Source organism: Pieris napi, chromosome 12 (assembly GCF_905475465.1).
Source record: "Pieris napi chromosome 12, ilPieNapi1.2, whole genome shotgun sequence".
Classification (NCBI taxonomy): Eukaryota; Metazoa; Arthropoda; class Insecta; order Lepidoptera; family Pieridae; genus Pieris; species Pieris napi.
In genome coordinates, this window is record NC_062245.1 from 2862131 (window position 1) to 2886289 (window position 24159).

General features: G+C 32.1%; 1 protein-coding gene and 1 long non-coding RNA gene across 5 annotated transcripts in view; both read left to right on the forward strand.

Moving 5' to 3' along the window:
* Positions 1-5224: 5224 nt before the first annotated feature.
* LOC125054463 overlaps positions 5225-24159 on the forward strand; it is a 77835-nt gene continuing 58900 nt past the window's right edge. For all 4 annotated transcript variants that reach the window (XR_007117709.1, XR_007117710.1, XM_047656379.1 and 1 more), the window contains exon 1: positions 5225-5362. Coding sequence is in view for 2 of the 4 variants with exons in the window: in XM_047656379.1 (XP_047512335.1) it covers positions 5361-5362 (2 nt within the window). In the remaining 2 variants the exon portion in view is untranslated. The remainder of the gene's footprint in view (positions 5363-24159) is intronic.
* LOC125054464 lies at positions 13542-14041 on the forward strand. Its single transcript, XR_007117711.1, has 2 exons — positions 13542-13667; positions 13754-14041. It is a non-coding gene; the product is annotated as an uncharacterized LOC125054464 (long non-coding RNA).

A 24159-nucleotide genomic window follows, 5' to 3' on the forward strand; every position in this document is an offset into this window, starting at 1 on the left:
CTATAGAATATTCTAAGAATGCTCGTTCGCTTGATGTAAACGGCGCAAGAGCGCGCGAACAGTTGCTTAGAGCGTTCTAGCGTGTTCGGACGTGCTCGCGCCACTGAGCGGTCTTTTCAAAGCGTTCTTGTGTTCTAGCGATTGTTTACGTATCTTATCGATTAAATTATGGATTGGTCTCAAGAAAAATGTTTATTAATGATAAAAGCCTACCGCAATTTCAGATGCCTGTGGGATCCGACGTATAAAAACTATAAAAATACAATTTACAAACAAGATGCTTGGCGGGAAATCGCAAAACAACTGGAATGTAATGTTGAAGAGTTAAAAAAAAAGATGGACTCGCTTCTTGCATATTAATTTGCGACAAAATAATAAATGCAGCACTTGCAATAATGATATCGCTTTCAGAGTCAGACATAACGAAGCACTACCAATACTAACCACAGAATTGACACGAATGAGCAAAGAACATTCGATCTAGCTTTTATTTACACTAAAAGATTACGAAAGAATGCTCTTGTTCTAGCTCTAGCTCTATGTTCGTTTGATGTAAATCGATACCTCTAGCTTTCGTTTACACTAAAAGATTACGAAAGAATGCTCTTGTTCTAGCTCTAGCTCTATGTTCGTTTGATGTAAATCGACCTTTACGCAATTCATTTAGGATCTGAGTTGTGGAATAGGCTGCCCGACTCCATACGATTGGCTACCTACCTGAAATCTTTTAATACTCTTCTGCATAAACATTTCTTAACCATATACTATCCCGATCAATCGTGACTTGTGTAATTCTTGTATTTCCTTTTCCATTCATGAATCCGTGAGATTAGCTTTTTAGTTTTTAGTAGTTGTTTTATTAATATTTTTTTGTATTACTTTAGATTAAGGCGCTATAATTTTTTTTTATAATATTTGGTTATGTACTTTTTGTAAACTATACCATTTTTTGTTTTCGTTTTTTCCCTGAATAGGCTTGCCTGAAAGAGCACGCCTGTTAGAGATAAGGCTGCCTGTTATATTCCTTATCATTTTTATGTATTATACTATTTGTTTATGTGTTTTTTTTTAATGTAACGAAGTGTAAATGAATGAATTAATATAATATATTCTAGTTAAAATCACTAAACAAATTACGGAAACCTATAATTTTCAAGAATTAAGCGGTAAACGCACGGAGCTTTTTAAATTTAACAAATAATTGAAAGTTCGCACAATGGAACTTGCCATTGCTATATTTAATCGCATAAAGTGCTTTATTTGAAACTACAATAGAAAATAGTTTAATCGAACTTTCGGTGAGACTTATGAATTCGTTTAAAAAAAATGTATTTCTTCTATTACCTAGGCTAATATAGTTGAGTGTGTATATAATGTCGCATTGCTTATATAAAACTGTAATGGACTTTAATGATCGTAGGGTGAGATTCAGAAACGAGACTTACTATGTACGTACGTACGTACAACGTACAATCGTACGTACCTACTATGAGCTATAGCATAGCAATATTAGTTTTTGGCGTACGGGGTCATACTTAGCGCCAAATCTTCCTTAGTGTCAGACTGTTTTTTTTTTAAAGTCACAGCTTATACTGAACCACGTATACAAATTTATGTATACCTTTTTTAACACACACATACTAATACAGTGTACTTATAATTCGTTCCACCTTCTTCATCATTCATTCTTACATAATAATAATTAATTATAATTATCACGCTTTGCAATTTCTGAGGCTCACCTTTGTAGTTTTCGTACTACCAAAGATCGTACTACCATAAACTTGTTATGATCAGGTGTCGGCGACCCCAAATGTTGATACAGTTTGTAATATCGTGCGTCATAATAAATAATATTAAGTAAACAATTTGTATGACTCAAAACTTAGCGATTAAAAAGTGTGGCGGAAAGTTTCTTGCCAGTTCTTCTTGCCCGCTCTACGCCCTTGACTTGCGAATAGTTCATAAGTGATAAAAGCTTCTTGACCTAAGTCCGTGAGTAATAGTATACCAGGGTCAGTTAAGCCTGAACGAAGAAAAAATAATAAACAGTAGCTAAGAATACTATGACTTTATTATTGAAATGTCTCACAGAGTCAATGTTACTCGTTAAATGATAATTAGGGACGGTTAAAAGTCTCTCATTTGACGACAGTTGGAGGTAACAAAACATGTAAAAATAACTTCCTATTTTCAGAACAATGACCTACAAACGATAAATAATCTCAGTCTCCAAGCAACATATTAAGCAGTAATATGTTGTGATAGTGATCAAGCTTGGTCCTAATTGTATATGAAACAGTGTCCGCTAATATTCTTATTACTTAAAACATCATAAAATGTAGACTTCTGCAATGCGTTGGCAAGGCTCTAAGGTTACGACGACCTTCACATGTTTACGCAGACTTTATTAACACAAATTACATTTGGACTATAGACTCCTTAAAGATAGATGTCATTAATTTCATACGAATATGTACATATATCAAATGGTTGTCTGTAAAGGTGAGCTGCTATTGCAGATCATATTATAAGATATATGTTAATTCAACAACACTGCTGCAATAGTTTTCTCAAGTGTGTTTTTATTTTCAAGTCCGTTTTTATTTGTTCAAGTTTAATTAGAAACTATTTCCCCCCCATTTGTCTATCATCAATATTATCTAATACGTAACAATGTTTTTTATATAATTACATCATTCAAAAAGTCAAAAGTCAATATCATTTATTCATATACGTAGAACGTCCTATATGAACGTCAAAAAATTTAAAATTACAAGCATTTCATATGTTTATGAAATACTTCTAATTTTACATTGACTGCCAATTCTCAAATCAAGGGCGTAGAACTGGTAATAAACTCTCCGCCACTCTTTTTAATTTTACACAACGTTTGTAAGGAGCTGCAACCATTACACCATGTTAGACATGACATCTTAAGTAATCAATAGTTAATTAATCATAATAGAATAAATTAAAAACTCTATCAACTGGAGGCATGGTGAAATAGGAGCACGCACTTACGTTCTCGTGGGAACAACACGAAAATACATAGTCGAAATAACTAACATCATTATTGGGGCTTTAGTAGACAGATATTTGATTGAAATAAAATTAAATGAAATGAGGTAAATTAAATTCAGCTCGTCATCCCACGCTCTATATAAGGAAGAACCTTAAAAAGTTCCGAATCTCATTTTCCGAATTGTCTAAAGTAAAAAGTTAATTATTCCAAATCCATTTGAAGAAACTTATAATTTAATAATGGTTTTTCGTTACCATAAATGGCGAATCTAATCATTTCCTAAAGCTCATCGATGTTTTCCGCAATTTTCTTTATTACTGGAGAGAAATTGGATTCTGCCTTATCGTGACGAGGAAAGCGTTAAATTAAATACTTATTATGGTTTATATACTATGTATGCTGTAGAATCTACTTCCATTTGAGGTTTACCTAATAAAAGGTTTTAAAATTATATAAAGAGAAAAAGTTTGCGAGGTTGGACCAATTAGGAACCAATTTTTCTTTTACAAATACAAATCCGCGTTCTTTACTAGTGTCAAAATCATAGGCTATTAACCTGAATAATTAAAAAAAAAGAAAACGGAGCGGCTCTATTGATAAAATTGGTGTTCATGGGCTTCAGGTACCTTTGGGCCGTTGTTCTTATATTAAAAACATACTATTGAGATTACTAGATATGCCAACGTAGAAGACTTCTTATAATCCCATTCCGTTATATTTCTATTTCGTATCAGAAAAAACATGTACTTGTTTTGGCATTTTTTTATTTTGTACGTAACTTCCTGGATTTCAGCATAATCCTTTTATATTTCTGACGCTTATGAAGGTTTGTAAGAATAATGTAACACATTTGAAGGGAAATGGAGCAGTGCGGTGTCCGCGATAATAGCATTAAGCTGTCGCAAAGAAAATTGCGTCCCTGCATTTATAGCGGCGGAGCCGGAAAATGATATATGGAAAACTTAATAACACTATAACATGTATACGATCTAATAGTATGAATACATTAGTAACTTTCTAAATCGTTATTTTACCTTATTTTTTATAAAAACCGGTGGAAATATTACTATTACTATTTCCCCTTCTTGTACCGATTTGCTTTATTACTGGAGACATTGAAGTATAAATCACTTGAGCTACGGTGAAAGCAATCGACAATATACTTTGCACCAATTGTAGGTAAAACAGACTGGACGGGCCCCTTCTTTCTGTATTTATTTGGCGGTGTGTGCCTGAACCTATAATACTTAGGTATCGAAAGCATGAAGCTGTTTCAGTGGAACTCGCGTAGCTCCGCTAGCAATCATCAAATCTGCGGATTTTGGTGCTTAATCGTTTCCGCATCAGCATACATATTCAAATACTAATACTGAGGAATCTATGTAGTTAAAGGTAATATAAAAGTTATTATTGTTTGTCTATTTCTGTATAGAAAATACAAATTATTGAACTGATGCCCGCGACTTCGCATCTTCGCATATTGGTTCAGATGATGTAGCGTGAAAGACATGTTTTATCTACTATTAATACCAAAAGGGATAAAAGTATATATTTTCAATTAGGAATAATTTTTTTATTACCAAATGTGCATTTGAAATAAATTATGAATTTGTATAGTAGTCATGATTCACTATTTTGGCTATAATGGCTTAAACATAAGACGTAGATATATACTGTGGCCTGCTTTTTTGTAGGACTATTTAAGATATACATCCATCATACACTACATATGTGTAACTAGCTGTTTTGGAAGCGCACGCCAGAATAGCCGCAGATGATAGATATTTTCTTACTTACTTGATATTTTGGACAATTTACACGATATCTTTATAATTGCCTTTGTGTTATTATGTTGTATAAGCTATACTATTGTAAAGTTTCATTAAAATCCATTCAGTAGTTTTTACATGAAAGAGTAACAAAACATCCATCCATAATTACCAACTTTCACGTTTATAATACATATATCCAATATTTACAAATCCAATATTTTGCAAATGTCACTTAAGAGTGTGGTATTACGGAAATCAAAGCTAAATTATTTATGTCATAAATACCCAATTTCCTTCTTAATCTTAAAGAAGCTACACAGACCTAGATAGTAGAAGAAAGTAGTGGCGACTGCAGTACGGATTATTCTGCAGTCTGTAGAAAAGACCATAGTCAAGCGTGCAATCTGCAGTCTGCACTGTACTTTATTTAGTACCGCGGCAATCGCCGTCGTTAAAGGTTGTGTGTAATGTTATTGTCTCTCGCGTCAATTTACGATGTTTTGTGTACTATTAAGTGATCAGTGATTTATGATAGAGCCTACATTTTAGAAGAAAATTATAAAATGTAAGTCCATATGGATAAAAACAGTTAATCGCAGGTTGAAAAACACTTTTTTTTTATTATTTCATAACAAAGGGTTGAGATTTTAGCATTTAAAAGTTATCTATTATAGATTGTTTGATACTAGGGAGAAAACTACGGGCAAAATATTTTGGAATAAACGTATCTATATTGTTTGCGGTTTACCGCAACTTACCTACAAATTATTATGCACGTTTCACGATCGCGATAAGCGATCTTCGGTACATTGCAATGAATACAAAAATATTTTTAATACTTTTTGAATATAGGTGTAATACTTTTTTTTTAAATGTAATAACTCGTTTCCTACTTGATTAACTATGTGATGTTTTGCCTCCTCTTTCCTCCTACCAAATTCCTCCTTACCAAAACATCATACAATGTATAAATCACCGTACAGTAAACTATGTAACTTACTACACTGATGTCTGATACCTAAAGTTATAGTTTAATATTACAAAACCCAAGAATTCAAATACAGGGGTCTAGCCGAATATGATTTTGTCCCATTCGGTGTCCTTGGTCCGTGGGGGTCTTAGCGCTATGAGGCTTTTTAAGGTAATAGCAAAAGTTAATCGTCATCACAGGAGACCGAATAGGTGGCAGCTACCTCGGACAAAGAATTAGTCTAGCTATTCAAAGGGGGAACGCTGCCAGTATCTTTGGAACCTTGCCTAAAGGGACTGCTTTTAATAATTTATTTTATTATATTATATTTTTTAAGTTTTTAGTTTTATATTCTTAGAAACTAGAGAAAACTAGAAAGAGGCTAGGTAGATATAGTATGATATGGTAAACATTTATAATGAATGACTTACGTATATGATTGATTTTTGCCTATATTTAAGTTTTCTCATAATCGCTTATAAATCTCAATCCATTCTAGAACATTGCCATCGCTTTTACTTCGATCAAAACTTCGTGATTATTATAATCATAAAGCAACTTATACCATGATTTATTATTACTTTAAATGCATTACTTTAAAGTATAATTTACAATACATAATGCATATGTTTTGACAGTTATGGCATTAAAATAGCAATTCTCCTAATTTAATGATCCGGTGATCGCTGGTCCATCGATATAATTTAAGGGTAAGGTTAGAGTCGAAACTTAACGCTAATTTAGGCCAAATGTAAAATCCAATACTTGGGCGTTTTTGGAATACGGGAGGCGCTAAGTCTCGACTATGACCTTTACTATGAGCCTGTTGGTATTCCCTTATGTTTTAATACGGTTATCGTACTAAGAATACTATTTACTTCTAAGATAAAAAAGCCTTGCTGAAAGTAATATTATTATATATGCAACAGCATACATATACAAACTTTGCAGCATTTTATCAAAGTGCAATATGACGCGAACTTTACTGAAACATTTAAGAATTTTATGAGAAATCTGAAGTTTTACACAAATCGTGTCATTTACCGCCTGTGTTCTCGACACATCCGAACTTAGATTTCATAATTTTGTAAAATTTTAAAAGCAAATACGTGTAAACAACAAACAACGGTCGTAATCTTTGTAACCATATAATTTCTACCTTCGAATCGATTTAATATCACCTGTGTAAATTCCAAGCCCATTTCAAATGCGTAATAAAACCTAAGGACTTATCTATAAGATTGTTAAGATAAATTATGGCAAAACGCCAATGTTTACAACGTAAAAGACTACAATTGATCGTTTACAATGTTGCATGAGGTAATTATTCACATATAACCCTCATTATGTTGGAATGCTACCTATAAACAACAAAAGAATGATCAATAAAATTGCAAATGCGTTATTACTACACATAATTAGATAAAAATAAACACAGCTAAAGTTATATCTGTTTATATACGATAAGAACATCTAGTGGTAAATCGTGCTAGTTTCAACACAGAGATCGTCTTCCAAACTCGACTCGGCCAATGGGCTTTTCTTTTGCTATGAAATTAAATACTAGAATGCGTAGTTGTGCAAAAGGCTGACACACAAAGGTGTCCGCCTCATGCCACATTGATGATATATTACACACACACACACTTACAGATATCATCTACATAGATTAACGAGTATTGATTGGATCTTGAATATTTTTATTGTTTGATTATTGAAACGTTTTAATTCAGTCAACTATCTCGCAATTGCCAACATGATTTATTCGCAGACCCGTGACAATCCACGCGAAAAATCCATACAAAAGTTATTTACATTAAAGACATTGAATTGCATAATTTAAAATGTAGATATCTTACAAATATTATCTATATGTTGACAAGTAATTAATAAAAATAAGCTTTGGTATTAATGTATCAAAAACTGCACAGTAAATAAGCAAGTAATCCCACGCGCCATCCTTCGCCTGTAAACAGGAAAAAAACATGTTATTCACGATCATTTGTGACACATGACCTAAACCTAACACTCATAAAATATAACGGAATTAACTCGAAAAAAAAAAAACAAATGTAATTTGGAAAACAGTATATCTTTCATTGATTAAAAGAACCTTCACTGTTAAGTGTATAGGTCAAGTTTAGGACAGAATAGTAATAAAATTCCAACAAGAAAAAAATAGTAGGTACAAAAGATGATGTATTAAAGAAAACTGCTTTATTATATATATATATATGTCTTTCATGAATTTAATCGAGCAATGTATTTCAATTATAATTTTTTGGGTGTTAGGGATTTAGTTTTAGTTAATACATATATATACGTTTTTCACATAAATCGAATTCGAAACTGGGGGTTGCTGGTCACCTCTCTCATGCCTACTGCTGATAGAGGACAAATGTTTGTTTTTTATTTTTTCGTTTATATATTTGTTTTATTATTTTAGTTGATCACTTAAAGATGTCATGTGGAACATGGTGTAATGGTTACGGCTCGTTACAAACATTTTATAAAAGAGACTACATATAGGTATATAAAAAAGTGTGGCGGAGAGCTTATTTCCAGTTCTTGTCCGCTCTACGCCCTTGATTTGAGAACTGGAAGAAAGTGTAAAATTAAAAGCATTTAATATGTATTTCTTTATTGACGTTCATAAGTGGACATTGGAAATATATTTGTACAATTCCATTAACACCAGTCTGACAAAGATAAGGCTTCTCCTATAGGTTTATAATCGAATGTTAGTATTGTGCATTTTCATCATGTCTTTCTACGAATATGGAGTTAATGTTTTTTTTTTCATTTAACGTTTTTACGAATGCAAATAATCATTCGATTACTCAACCTGTTCAAGGGCCACTTGTAAATAATGAATCAATCTTATCAGTGACTAGATTATCTTATGCGTTTCCGTTGGAATACATGTACATCAGCTAACTCATATTGCGTTTGGTGTCCGCAAGTATAACATTTAAATTATAATTAAAAACAAAAGAAACGATTATATCTAAATTGTTTAGGTTAAACATTTCATTTTTATTATTTATTCATCAATAGATGGCGTTGTGTTTGGCAAAATTATGCCATTATGGAAGAGATATGCTCGCCATAACAGGTGCTGTACTGTCAAGGCCCTTCAGGACAACAGCCGGACTCTATTCAAAAAAATAATCCATGTCGAAGATTTAATAGTATTTATTATCTTCATCTTTTGTGCGGTGTGTCATTCCATACGTCAGGGTAATCCGTACAGTATAATAAACTTTATTAGAAAAATATAATTCTAATATAATCTAGTAATGAAGTTATATTCTTAGAATAAAATATACAATTACTGATAAGATTAACCTTGAATGACATGCAATGCAGCGGGAACAACTTTAGCCCAACAAAAAACTACTGAATTATGTACAAAAAATGACGTAATAATACTTTATTCTCAACTCATTGTTAGAGGCAAAAACTTTTAAGAATTGTGCTTATCTATTCTATCAAATAAAAGCTACTCGGTAAATCGTTTTTCCTATCTGTATTATTAAAACTGTGCATCGTTTGACTTCACGCAAATGTTGACTAATTAAGATTAACATTCTTTACATTATCATTGAAGATGTAGTCGAGCATTCGATACCAGACTCAGCACCAGTTTCCCTACTGTGTGCGTAATTAATTACTAATTTACTTGGCCGCTCAATAAAGTCGTTAACATCGTAAGGAAACCGGCCTTGTACCCAAAAATCGATAATATATGTTAGGTACAGAAGGTTGATCACCTGATGAATTTTGTGCAATGTAAATATAATGCCTGTGTAGAATGCAAAGTAAGATAGCGCCGCAATGGCCCTTTAGCAAGTCAAATATAAAGTTTAATATTCAGAACAGACATTAAAGATTTAAGATTCGATACTAAGGCGTGTAATATGTCATCTTCTCAAGTCGTTGATCTTAAATTTAATTCTGTATCTACCAGAGCGTAGTTAGGGTCGATTACCTTTGCATTGGCCTTCTAACTGCCCACACAGTGGAATGAAATGTACACAGGCCTACCGCAAAGCTGGTGCACGTAAAACAACGATCTGGTAACTGTCCTGTTAAGATATTACAATTCAATATTTTTGTAAAAAATAACTACTATTTTATGTCTATAGGGTTGAAGATTTGAATTTTTTTTGAAGTTGAAATCGAAGTCGATTAGAAGTTGGGAAATACTGGATATGTTGCAGTTAACACTAGTTTTTAGTTAAAACTCGTTTTCCCTAGTTAAAAATAGTTTTTACTAAATGCCTTTGTCAAAACTAGAAATAGCAAGTGAAAACTAGAATTCACCACTGATATAATTCATTTTCTGATAAAACTAGTTGTCACTCCGAGCTTTAGTTACAACTAGCACTAGAGAAACTAATTTGAGTTTTGGGATTGAAAACAAGATAAAGTTTTAAAAATATTTATTAAAAATATCTAGGGTATAGAAACATAGTACCGTACCTAGTAAAAAAAACTTACACTAAAGGAACATTTTAGGGAACATCAGCATAAAGTAGTTGCCAAGGTGACAACATTAATTAAAAGTAAATAAAATAATCAAACAAATCAACAGAATACAACCATAAAATTTTAAAAAGGAACATTATAATAATATTTTTAAGGGATATTGGTAAACATACAATAAAAAAATAATCAAACAACCTTAAAATTAAAAAAGATGACGATCTACTTGTTATTGCAAGACAAACTATCGTGGCATTTTGAATTACAAAGGTAGCCATTTTTCTTGCAGAGACACCTTTTTGACATACATCCTTTCTTAGTAGCCTTGGTCGGAACAGTTTTAACTGACTAACTTCGAAAAAACGCGTTTTGTCTAGTAATAACTAGTTTTAACTGATATTCAATTGTGAGCATTAGTTAATTCTAGTTTTAACAAAGGCGTTTAGGAAAAACGCGTTCTAACTAGGAATAACGCGTTCTATCTAAAAACCGGTTTTAACTGTAACAGATATAAACCTAATGATTTTCATATGATATGTTTAAAAATCTAATGTGTTTAAAATTATTTAATAATTCAAAAATTTTAAAAGTAAAATTTAATTTATAAAATAATTTTTCAAAACTTTTTCTTAACTTTAGATTTAATTAAATAAGTCGTTATATCTCTTAATAATTTCCTGTTTCTAGACTAAAATTTAGGAATAACTTAACGTACTTACGTAAATATACTTTTTTGTTATTTAACATTGATAAAAATAATATTATTACATCCGGCAATTAAGTTGGCGTGCATCATCATGTGCAAAAGTTGTTTTTAGGATTTTTCATCTTAAAAGTCACCAACTTTCCTCGAACACGCCAACACACAATCGTTAAATGGTACCATAACATTAATTAAAATAAATAAAATGCTAAAATAAATTTAAAAAGGTAACAGTATAATAAGTAATATTATATAGACTCTTATTATTATATTATATTTTGAAATATTCGAATTCAGAACAATAATTACCACTTAATTTATGTGAGAAACCTCGAATAACAACTGCGAGAGTGTTGAAAATAAAAGACACTGACAGGTTGAAGCTCAATAAATAACCAGGTAATAAACCGCACCCTCAAGCACTTCGTTAATTCAATAAATTATTCGAAATATGAAATTAAACCATATCAATTAAATTAATGTTTGAGATGCGATCGTTCCATAAAGTGAGGAATAACAGTTGTCTATGACTCCACAGATTATACTACTATAATAACATTTGATGTTTCGCGCGTTTTACAGTTTGTATGGTGTTGGATTACCGCTCTTAACAGTCATAGATAAGTTATGTTACATCTGGGACATGATTTGTTGAAATTCGATCTTGTTCACTTTTTTTTAACTATTTTTTTAAGTTAATATTAAAAAACGAACTGTGTATAATATTATCTCTACGCATGGTACTACATGTTAAAATTAATCTTAAAGCACCAACCCTCACAGCAATTAATCCGCGTACGAAATGAAGTTAAAAATATATACACTGTTTTGATTTGTATTAAATTCATTAGAGATGGCGTTTTGATAGAATAGTGTACGCAAACAAATGAACTTGCTTATTAATTCAATTGTGCGTCAATCACTTGCGTCACAAGACGTGTACCTACATGAATATTTAAATACAAAAAATTCCTTTATTTATAAAAAAATAATAATCTATACTAACACTATAGATGCCAAGTTTGTATGTAATATCTGGATAAATTTAGGTCTTTTACTTAGTCGAATGGTACATTATTTGAAGAATAATAATTTGTCATGTTAGAATAAGTTGTAATATACTATTATTCTAAGTTAAAGACTGATCAATGTGTAAACACTAATGAATGGGCTCGATCTAAATATTACAAAACAATTCCCGAAGTGGGTGATTTCAATGTTATGGCCACATTACATGATTGCATCACTATATGGAACTATCACGAGATCCTTATTTGTTGGTTTGAAAGTACAAACCGACAAATAAGGATCTCTTCATAAAAATTATGCTAAATAATACGCCTTTTTTATTGAGAGTCTCGACTTCAAGCACAATTAGTTGTATATCCAGCGACTAACTTTAAGTATGTAATAAAAACTAACACCCGATGTCTATATACAAAAAACCCTTTAAGTAAAAACTATAATTATAAGAAGTTAAAATGAGTCACATAGTAACCAATCTAAAGCGAGTAGTTGCCACAAAATCTTGGTCATATCCGGCAAACTTATTTCTGCCGCGTTTTTTGTGGCATTGCAATGTTATTGAACCTATGATGATTTCATGGTTTAGATAACAAGCCGTAAATTGTTCTATTCACGAAGACGTAAAAATGGGGATATATTTTATATAGTCCACGTTGGAAGTGATGTCTAAAAGTTATTTTCAGACAATACTAATACATTGCATTAAGCTTATTAGTTAATATAGGCCAAAATCAAAAACATTAAAAGTACTCTTATTACAAAGTCTTTTAATTTTAAGAAGTACATTCTTTGCATAGTTGAATTTAAAAAAAACTTAATTATTTTTATTTGTATTTTGTTTATGCTCTCAAACATCACACTTTTTAATATAATACAAACGCTGTCCTGCACGATATTTCAAGCGATTAGGATATTAAAAAAAGTATGAAAGTACCGACTGCAGCGCCATCCGCTGGGCTGATTTGTAAATCTAAATCATCAAGGGCGCCACCCAAATATACAACAACACTTTAAGCTGAGTTAGTGTCATACACACGTACAGTAGAATTAAATATATATATATATATATATAATAAAGACTAATAGTAAAATTATCGAAATAGAACACTTTGTATCTTTATTGCGAAATTCTCTTTTACAAAGCAATCACTTAAACCCTTTTAACAAGAAGGATTGAGAACAAATCGCCTTAGGAATGTGTTAAATGGGAGAAATGATCTCCTAACCTTTCGGGGCGGAGTCTTGGCTTTTTCTCAAATCATCAAACATATGATTTATTAGCTATTGCATCTTTAGTCAAATAAGTTACAGAAGTTTTTGAAGTTATACTTAGGGCCAGTTTTTTGATCCGTAGTAAAAATGGTTTTACCATTTGTTACATTAACTATAGTTAAATGAATAACCATTGGTAAAATCGTAAATGCGTTTTTCAATGCCTTTTTTAACTATAGTTAATCTTAACAATTTGTCAATTTGTTGCCAGTGCAATGAGCAATGACATCCCAAAAAATGTGGTTCTTTTTTGTGGGGAACATTTATTTTGTATGACACACAATTTGTCAAATTAATCTAAATAACACGATATAAATAAAGTTGTTTTTCTGTGTTTTAATACGGTTTACACTTTTTACGATACTTAAATATATAAATAACGATGTCCGCAAACAGCCAACGGTCAAATAAGTAAGTACAAACATATTTTCGTGTTATTTATTCCGGTTTATCTTGTGTTTCGTAATAGAAAGTAATACATTTATGTTTTGTTAAAGGGACCATACTGCTAACTTCGCCAAAAAAGAAACTGCCAAACTGGTGATGCTTCTCAAGGATTACACAGTCGTAACCTGCAAACAACTGATCACTGCAGCAATCTACAAAAAGATGCAGCTTGGAAATCTCTGTGACGTTTTCAACTCAGATGGGTCTAGACACCGAAGTGTTAAATTTAATATACATTTAATGAAGGTGTAGGCACATTTTTATATTTATTCTTGTATAGCTGTGTCCTACAACAAAAGGAAAAAATCTTTTAACCCTTTGGAAACAAGGAAGCGGATTATGATCCACACGGATAAAAAAAATTGAGTTTTTGAAACAAAGACAAATAAGAGAGGATGATTTGTTCAATTATGCTAAGGAAGAGCATCAAAAACATTTGCTGCACCAATGAGAGGCCCACCAAAAATCCATACTGCATAAAGAGGAGGTGCACCAAAAAGTGATGCAGCAGATGGAAGAAATTCACAATAAATATATGTAGCAGCAAATTGAGGTGAAATGCAAGAAGAAACAATTAGAAAATATTTAATTGCTACTTTAGGGTTTCATGTAAATTTTGTAATGTTTTTTTAATAAAAATGGTTTGTATTTAAGTTATAATTAAACAGTTTATTAATCAAGTCAAATGTTTTATTTATAAATTCTTGTAATAAAGTAGGTAGATGCTAACTCACAAATGTAATAAAAGCCCTAAAGAATATCATAGGTCCCTAACTAATGTGTAGCTGTAGTTTTTAGTATAAGTACATACTCGTATGTACTTATAATAATTATAAGTTAATATTATTAGTAATATATAAATAATATTAACTCTAATTCATTATGTATTCTATTGCCTATAATATTAACTTATAATAATTATAAGTTAATATTATAGGCAATAAAACACATAATGAATTAGTAATATACTTAATTATATACTGCTGCGGTTCTGTAGCTAGTAATGAAGCAAAATAAGTTTGCATGAGCTGCTGTCTATATATACTCTTGTTCTTGTATTTTATTTAATTATAATAATTATAAGTTAATATTATAGGCAATAAAACACATAATGAATTAGTAATATACTTAATTATAATATACTGCTGCGGTTCTATAGTTAGTAATGAAGCAAAATAGGTTGGTATGAGCTGCTGCTGTCTATATATACTCTTGTTCATTGGCAGTTTAAGATCATTCCCAATTTCAGTAACAATCCAGAGCACTGTTCCCTTCGATAGGGGGTAACAGTGACAAAAATCTACATCTTCCCAGGTTTCTAATGGCGGATGACATTGCCTAAATATTTTTGGTCACTCATTAACACATTCTCATATAATATTATCGTCTTCTTCATCGTCTCATTAATTAAAGTATCTCAATATGTTTGAATTCATCATTAGATAGTAATAAACGTATTTATCATAGTTTGATTTCTGTGACAAACAGCTGTTACTATATAAATTACCAGCGGCCATCTTTTTAACCCTCCGATACTGAGTAGTTAACTTTTTTGACTAATTGTTAGATATTTTACCATTGGATGCTCTTACCACGGATCAAAAAACGCATTTTGCTGATATTTAACTAATAGTAACGATTTTTTACCAATAGTTGAGTTAACTACGGATCAAAAAACCGGCCCTTAGGCGCGTTATGAAAAATTGATGAGAGTGAAATTTTACGATGCGCGCGCACCGTTACACAAAATTATCAGAATGAAGCTGCCCACGGAAGATGCTACGGCATTGGACATAATTTAAAAACAACATTCGAATAATAATAGAATTTATGTTACATATAATGTAAGAGAATAATAATAAATATTTATTTATGTAATTTTTCAAATGTAAACTGAACTTTATTGACTATAATGACTCCTTTTCCAGTCTTTGTTTATTTAATTGTAATTAATTATTTGCATGCAATCAAAAACTATTTTTAATAATGCCAAAGAAGTATAACTTCTAACGCGCGTACATAAGTACACGCACCCTTTTTTTTATAGAATCCCTGCACACGAGCAGGTGGCTCGCCTGATGTTAAGTGATACCACCGCCACTTTCAATGCCAGAGTAGTCGCGAGTGCGTTGCCGGCGTAAAAATTGTTACGCTCTTACGTACCGTACCCTAAATCAAATTGCTTCGGAAATACTTCAACTGGTTTAAATAACGCTTAGCAGGAACGACAGACGTCGGGTTAATACGGTACGGGTGAAATTTCGTATTCTGCCTCGACGACTTCACATTTAGTGATTAAGAGATCTCAATTTTGTTTAAATAGGACACAATTTTATTCCAACGGAAACCAAAATGAAATGAATGAAATCAAAATTTCTTGAAACATTAACTGACAATTTTTTTTTAAATAATAATAATAATAATATTTATTCATTTCTCACAAAAACTTAGCAGATAAACAAGTGACAGTTATTTACTATTACTAGCTGACCGGGCAAACGTCGATTTGCCATGTATATCATTTATAATAAAAAAAATAGGGGTTGATCGCAGAGGGGTGAAAGTTAGGGGGTTGTATGTATTTTTTAATGCTGTATCATAAAAAAATAAAAACAGAAAAGAATATCTAAAAAGAAAAATAAAATATTTAGGGGTGGACGGACTACCCTTAACATTTAGGGGGATGAAAAATAAATGTTGTCCGATTCTCAGACATACCCAATAAGCACACAAAATTTCATGAGAATCGGTCGAGCCGTTTCAGAGGAGTTTAACCACAAACACCGCCGCGACACGAGAATTTTAGGTATATATTAGATAAATAAATAATTGTCTTCTGTTTAGGGAAAATGCTAGTTTGTGTGAGACTAATGCCTGCTAAAGGTAAGAGTACCTGTGTTACAGGTCATCAGGCCTCCACCACTTCGGATCGACAGAAGGTCTTATATACATATAGTAGAGAAAAATCTATTGAGAATAAACAATCTTTATTACATAGGCTGCAATATTTATAGGGATACACATTTAAGGAAACCACATAGGGTATGTGTGTATGCGTAATTTGTGTGTATCTGTGTGTTAAATAATTATGTTATACATGTCCAGAAATGCCTTTAAAACCTACGTCGTCGATTTTGAAACCTGAAATTACTTTGATTTAGATATGACTTTTATTTTGCATGAAATTCTGAATTAACATACATACACTTACGAAACTTAGCACATTTAGTGTGCTAATTCTAAATCGATCATAATTCTCTATTATTATCCAATCCTCCTTTTTTGACGTCAGTAACAAGGCACACAGTTTATGCAAACCATAAATTCGCATGAAAATAAGAACGTCGTGTAATCTGAAGTAATCATATCAATCAAATATACAGTAGTTATAATTTTCTTAACCTACATAGTAATAATAAAAATAATAAAAATTTATAAAAAGAAAATTAAAACAAGTTTTAAAAGATTCGTCAGTGCTGCCAGCGTTATAGGTATAACGCTGTATTGCGATACTTTCGTTGGGCGAGGAACATCGTGTAATTAATACATAACCGATTAATAATATCAGAGTTGGCCTATTCGCTCTAGCGTGCGACTCTCATACTTGAAGTCGTAAGTTCGATCCCCGGCTGTACACCAATGGACTTTCTTTCTATGTGCGCATTTAACATTTGCTCGAACGGTGAAGGAAAACATCGTGAGGTAACCGACATGTCTTAGACCCAAAAAGTCGACGGCGTGTACAGGCACTGGAGGCTGATCACCTACTTGCCTATGAGATTTAAAAAATGAACATGAAACAGATTCAAAAATCTGAAGCCAAGACCTAAAGATTAGAGCGCCACTGATTTTTTTTTATTAATTATCTAAGTAAGACCGTGTCCCTTTCGTAAACTTTGCTTAAACTCAAATATCGACAACCCTACTTTTAAACGTGATAAATCCAAATTCGCTCGTCACTACGCCTCATTTGTCACGCTAAAGTAATTTTATGAGCCGCGTTATTGACCTGTAACAAAATTAATAGTCAACATTTATCATAAAATTCCTAAAACGATTTACGTTATTATATAATTATTACGCTTGATTTATGAATGGTGCCAGCTGTCGATCGAGTTTGTATTGGAAAATAATTTTCTTTAGAATTATTTACCTTTAAATATTGCCGGAGGTTTTACCGCCTCAAACGTTTGATGTTATAAAAATACTTGCAATCAAAAATTCAAAAGAGATTCTGAGAAGCTCAAAAGTTCTATTTTAAAAAACACTTTAATAGTTATTTGTGGAGTAAGTATCGAATACAATCATGGTGACATGTTCTGCCAAAATTTAAGAGTGTTAAATTACTAATAAATTATTATTTTTGTTATTATTATAATTATTATTACTATTTATTTACTACCTGCCTGCGTAGAATTGCAGTAAAATAATATCTCGATATTTTATATATTGATTTGCATAAAAGAGCATTTACTTTATTTGATATTAAGTCTATTGAGAAGTTTAAATCTGTAATCGTAGGTGATTATAGTTTAAGTATTGTGTATAAGATTTTAATTGTAAAGTTCATGCGCAATATAAATCAACATTAGCCTAACACTTGAGTCATAAATAAACAATACTTCCCAGCCCACGTTGCTACTATGACATTTATTGTCATTCTCTAATGGCCTTGAAAAGCAAAGTTATTTATGTATAGGTTTCATTGCATATTTTTAGCAAGTAGGTGAGAATTTTGTAACGACAAAAATTTATTATATCTTGTAAAACGAGCTAAAAATAGTATTAAGCGACCCATATTTAAAGTTGGTCAGCTCAGTCAAGGTCTAGAAAGTGTGACATCAGTAAAAATACGCCGATCACTTGGCAATATTTATACAATATAAATAGGTTTATAGTGTACATCAACGATTTACATTGTGAATTGTAAGTTTGTTCGCACCCATACAAGATTTTAACTTTCTTTTGCGAACTAGCGGACTGTGGAATAGACTTCCGGTGGGGAAATACGCGCTCCAATTGTTTATAGAGAGAGTCTACTCCCTCAAAGGCCGGAAACGCATCCACAAAAATGGGTGTCTATGATCTGCGATGACTGCCTTTTTTGGTCGACCCGTAGGCTCGGTTCAATCTAATAAAAAAAAGTAATCAATATTTATTTTATAGTAAGGAAAGGAGATGGTCGTAGCTGAATGTACTTTGTAGGTAATCACTACCTGTGTTGTATCTTCGTAGAGTTACCGTTTAAATCCCGGCCAAATAACTTGGCTACGTTCATTACACGCGCAGAAATAATTGTTAGGTTTTTTTTCAACTACGCAAGCACGTAATCATAATTCGGCCAAGATACCTTCAGTGAAATTTGCAAAGATTACTAAGGTTTTGAAATTATGTACGAAGTCGGGCCACGTTGTTAGTTAAATATTGTAAGTAAATGCTGAATTCAATAATTTAAATCGCGGTCAGTGAAATCTAGAACACAATATCTGTTTTGTTTACGTTTACAATAATATAGAGCCTGAAATTTAGATTTATTATCTGTGAAGTCTTTCTTTTATATTTACCATTGTTAACGGTCACCTGTCGCAAAAATAATGCAAATTCGGAGACCATTTAGTCTGCAATATTATAAGATGTTTACGAAAATACAAAAAACATTATTGCCGCTAAAACTGGAAAAGTTTAACAATTATTTTATTACATAGTCTAACTCACTTGACTTTTAATAAAGATATCATATTTCGATAAAAAATTCGTTTTCATTATTGCGCCAGGAATCCATTTGTATCTACAAAAACTTATGTGCATGACGGCATGAATTAATGGTTCTTAGACGCGATGATTACCGCCCGATGTTTTCCTTATTATCAAGTATTAATTGAACGTATAGAAAAATCTATTGACATACAGCTAGGGTTGCAACACTGATCAATATAAAATGGCATTGCGTAAATAGGCTATTTAACTTGAGAGCGCAAATAGTTGAGACAGGAGGATAAGCAGAGCAATAAGCGTATGAGATATGGCCCATTATCCTTTAGCTAGGCAGTTATTTGGACTGGAGTATCCAGAAATAACGCTTTGGGGACTTTTATTTATTGCCCAATTTGTTTTAACGTTTTTTCTAAGGCTTTTGGCGGCTCCGTTTGTGTGACAGCTTCGCAATGCTTTTGATTTTTTGAATTAATATCGGTATTTTTTTAATGAAACAAGAGACAATTAATATCCTAAGCGAAAGAAACACTAATGCCAGAGGGCTAGCGAATACGAAGAAATCGGTTCTATGTAATTTTTATTATATTATACCGTATTTGGGTGTGAAATTTTTAATATATCTGAACTATTTCTTTCTAAGTCGGAATAATTTTATTTATTTACTTATTTCATTTTTTCACGACTATTTCTCGAAGGGAAGGCAGAGACTACAGATCTCCACTTGCTACTGTCTTGATATACCTATTACCTACCTCTTTCGCTTTACTAACTTTCTTGACATTCACAACGTGATAGGGCCGGGCCTATTACAAAAAATAAGACATATTAGTATGGTGTCTTAGTAGGCAACCTTAAAATTCATTTTAATATTTTTTTGTACTAAAACAGTTTTTATGAACCTTTTTTATAAAAAAAATGATTTTAGTGTTATTGTTAGACCCGCTGTGTAAGCCTATCCATCATATACAAACGCATTCAAAGGCTTTCGGGGTCTCTACCACATTCTTCCACACGTGACATTACACGTGTAGCGTTCTATTACAATAATTATACGTTCGCACGTTTCTCTGAACGATATTACTGATTCGTGACAATCTTGCAGCGAAGCGCAATCAGAAATATTTAATTTGACTTCTGACGTGTGGAGGTAGTAGGGTGTATTTATAGCACTAAATGCGTAGATTTATTGTCGTTCGTATTACGAATTACTCTAAACTAATAAACCAGGTTTACGCAGCACGGCTGGATATTTATTTTATTCAATATTATGTTAAACATATGGTACTATGGCTATGGCTTTTTTGTAGATATTGATGTATATCGCTTTGCTCTATTGTCGATAGTTTCCGCGGCATACGCGTCATATGCATTTTTATTTGTATTTTTGAAGTTATACTTCTTTAGGCGCGTTATGAAAAATTTATGAGAGTGAAATTTTTTCGATGCGTGCGCACCGTGACACAAAATTAACAGAATGAAGTTAGTGGCGCGTGTTGGCACGCACGCCGCCTCTGTTCACTGTGTATTTATATTTATAATATTTATCCACATGCTTTGAGTTTCTACATTTAAAACACGTGTTTTCATTTTGTTTTCATTATACAAGTGCGAATTTTGTATGTGCCTCTGAATTATAATCAGAAGTGATTTAAATTGAATATTTAAATCAATACTAATTAATATTAGAAAATAATAATAAATATAAATATAATATTAATAAATATTTATTTATTTAATTTTTCTAATGTAAACTGAACTTTATTGACTATAATAACTCCTTTTCCAGTCTTTGATTATTTAATTGTAATTAATTATTTGCATGCAATCAAAAACTATTTTTAATAATGCCAAAGAAGTATAACTTCTTACGCGCGTACATAAGTACACGCACCCTTTTTTTTCACACCCTGTAACCCACACTATCAAAGCTTTCATACGGATTCCTAACTTTTTGGAAGTATCCTATGTAGGTTAAAGATTATTTATACCTAAATAGGTTTAGACATTTTGGATCCTATTCCATGAAAACAAACAATCAAATTCTTACGTCTTTATAATATAGACTTCATATATTAAATAGCTGTGTAGTATTTTGCTCAAGCTCGCTCTTGGGTAACCTTGAAAAAAAATAAAGGTGAGAAAACATTCTAATTAAAATGTCCGTTCTATTCTAAGATACAAATTAATTAGTTCTAATTAATAATGTAACTAATTACGCATTTGACCATTTCCATGATATCGGCTTATACCCCATCTAATTGCTGACATGACTTCGATAAAAACTTGACAGCCGTTTTCTATAAAGCTAATTTACTAATCATAACGATTTTGATTTAAATCCAGGCCTATGGGTAAAGAACGTAACAAACTCAGTTGAACATTTAAATGTGTTAGCGGAGAAAAGCTAATTTTAAAATTCGAACAAAAAGTTTATGTCATTTTAAGATTGTAATAATAGCAATTTTAGACAGAGGTGACTTTAGTTATGCGAGCGATTCTTAACTCTAAAGTCGAACGTTTGACTATGATTCAATTCATGAATTCAAATGGAAAGTTCAGGAGTAGGGTTTCGTCCATCCCTCCCCAGAAACCTATATGATCTCGTCCGCTCATCGCTATTGTGGTCTTCCCACGATTTTTTTTGGAGGTACCCAGCGACTTCGGCGGTCTATCTTTTGTATGTACCTTGCAATATGTGGAATTAAAACTTCTACTACTAGCCGTATGATAAAGGAAATCATCGTGAGTATACTAGCTGGCAGAGTTATGACCTGACATCGACTACCTTCGTTAAGAACGGATAACACCGTTATGTATCACGGAAAACAAAGCATAAGTCTGTCGAATATTGAGGTCAATCCTTCTATGGTCTAGCTAAAACTATATTAACAGTACTTTTCTATATACACTAATCTTCTTCATATAATACAACTATAGTACCAATAGTATGATAATCACGTGGGGATTTCGTGGCAGGGCTGGCAAAATGCCACGGGCCCCCGACCCAAGAGAGCCCCTGCCCAAGAGATATTATGTTCTATGGATGACTGTGAAGTTTCCAATACGCATTGGGCTACCGTGGGGACTACAGACCATTCCCTCTCCCCATTAGTGGGACATATATATAAGGTGTAATTGAGTACACTGAAAATCTCAAAGTTTATTAAAATTATCTGAGTACAACGTGACGATTTTTACTGAGGGCCCTATCAAAAGAAATTGGCACGGGCCCCAGATGGTATAGTTACGCCACTGTACCACTGTAAACTCTATCGCATCTCAACTATCAAACGTATTGAATTACACGAACATTGGGATGACGTGAGATACTATTTAAGACTCTTGTCTATTCTTTAATTGTTCAATTACGAGCTTCGACGCTGATTTCCTCGCTTGATATAAATATTTAAATAACTCAAACTAGAAGCTCATATCTATAACATTTAAACGTTGTAGGAAAGAATACTTAAATTATTAAGTGTACAATAAATGTTGATATAAATATTATAAGATTACTTTGGTCATTATTAATAGTGTCAAATGTTGTAATTCCTATATTATATCATTAGATGAAAAGTGAATGTTGCTGTCTGTGGCTTTGCGGGAATCAAGTTATATTGATTTTGTTTTGTTTATAAAATGACGACCTAAGAAAATGTAGTTATTTTCTATATTCGTAAATCGAAACTGGAAGTCTTAAATAGTTCTGTCATTTTTGTTCTATATTATTTTTCATAAATTTACTTATATTGTTATAAAACAGCACCAGTGGCTAGTAGCTTCAGCGTGTGGTTCTCATCCTTGAGGTCGTAGATTCAAACCCAGGCAGTGCACCAATGCATGGTGCGCACGTAACCATCACTCGTACGGTTAACATGAACATTGTGAGGAAACCGGCTTGCCTTAGACCCAAAAGGAATGATCACAAAACTGATAACGAAATCTAAGTTTTTTTATCTGTCCGTTCTGTTACTGTTTTTCACAATAGTCGCAACATTCATAACCCGCTTTGAAAGTGACTTTGTAGGAGATCCTGAAATAGACTTGCATTGCATAATGCATGTGCATTTTTCCATACGGATGAGATTTATAAGGCACCTAGTACATTCTAGATTCTGAGTAGGTACTTTCCGGTCTTTTAACAAATGTTTGGATTGCTGAAACTAAAAGTCAAAATTTTACAAATATAAAGACAATTCAAATTGAGACTATTAACCACCCAAACTATTTGTGAATTTATATTTTTTCTTAGGTGATAAGTCGCAAAAAGTCATTTTCATTGAACAAATTGATTTCTTACAATTCAAAACCGTGGCACACATATACAAAACACTGGGTAACTATTTAACGTCATTTGAAAATATAAACTGCGTTTTATCTTAGTGTTGGTATAATAGTTCAACGTCACTACTACAATGCATACAGATAAGTGCTAATGTGCACATTCGTGAACGCCATTAACGACACATGCAGTGTCACAAACTATTGTTTGTTAATTGCAGATTATATTATAATACTACATAAATTAACAAATCTTATACGTTCGTACGTAACCTGGACCAGATTTTGCTTCTAAGGAGACTGGCCGACCTTTGTGTCGAGATTTATACCAAAAAGCTCGTCAAATCACATGTTAAAGATTTACAAACATTGTGGCTTCAATCTAGAGAATATTATACCTATGTAAATATCAGTAGAAATGTGTGTCCCATATTATTACGAGATTTATTAGTTATGGTTC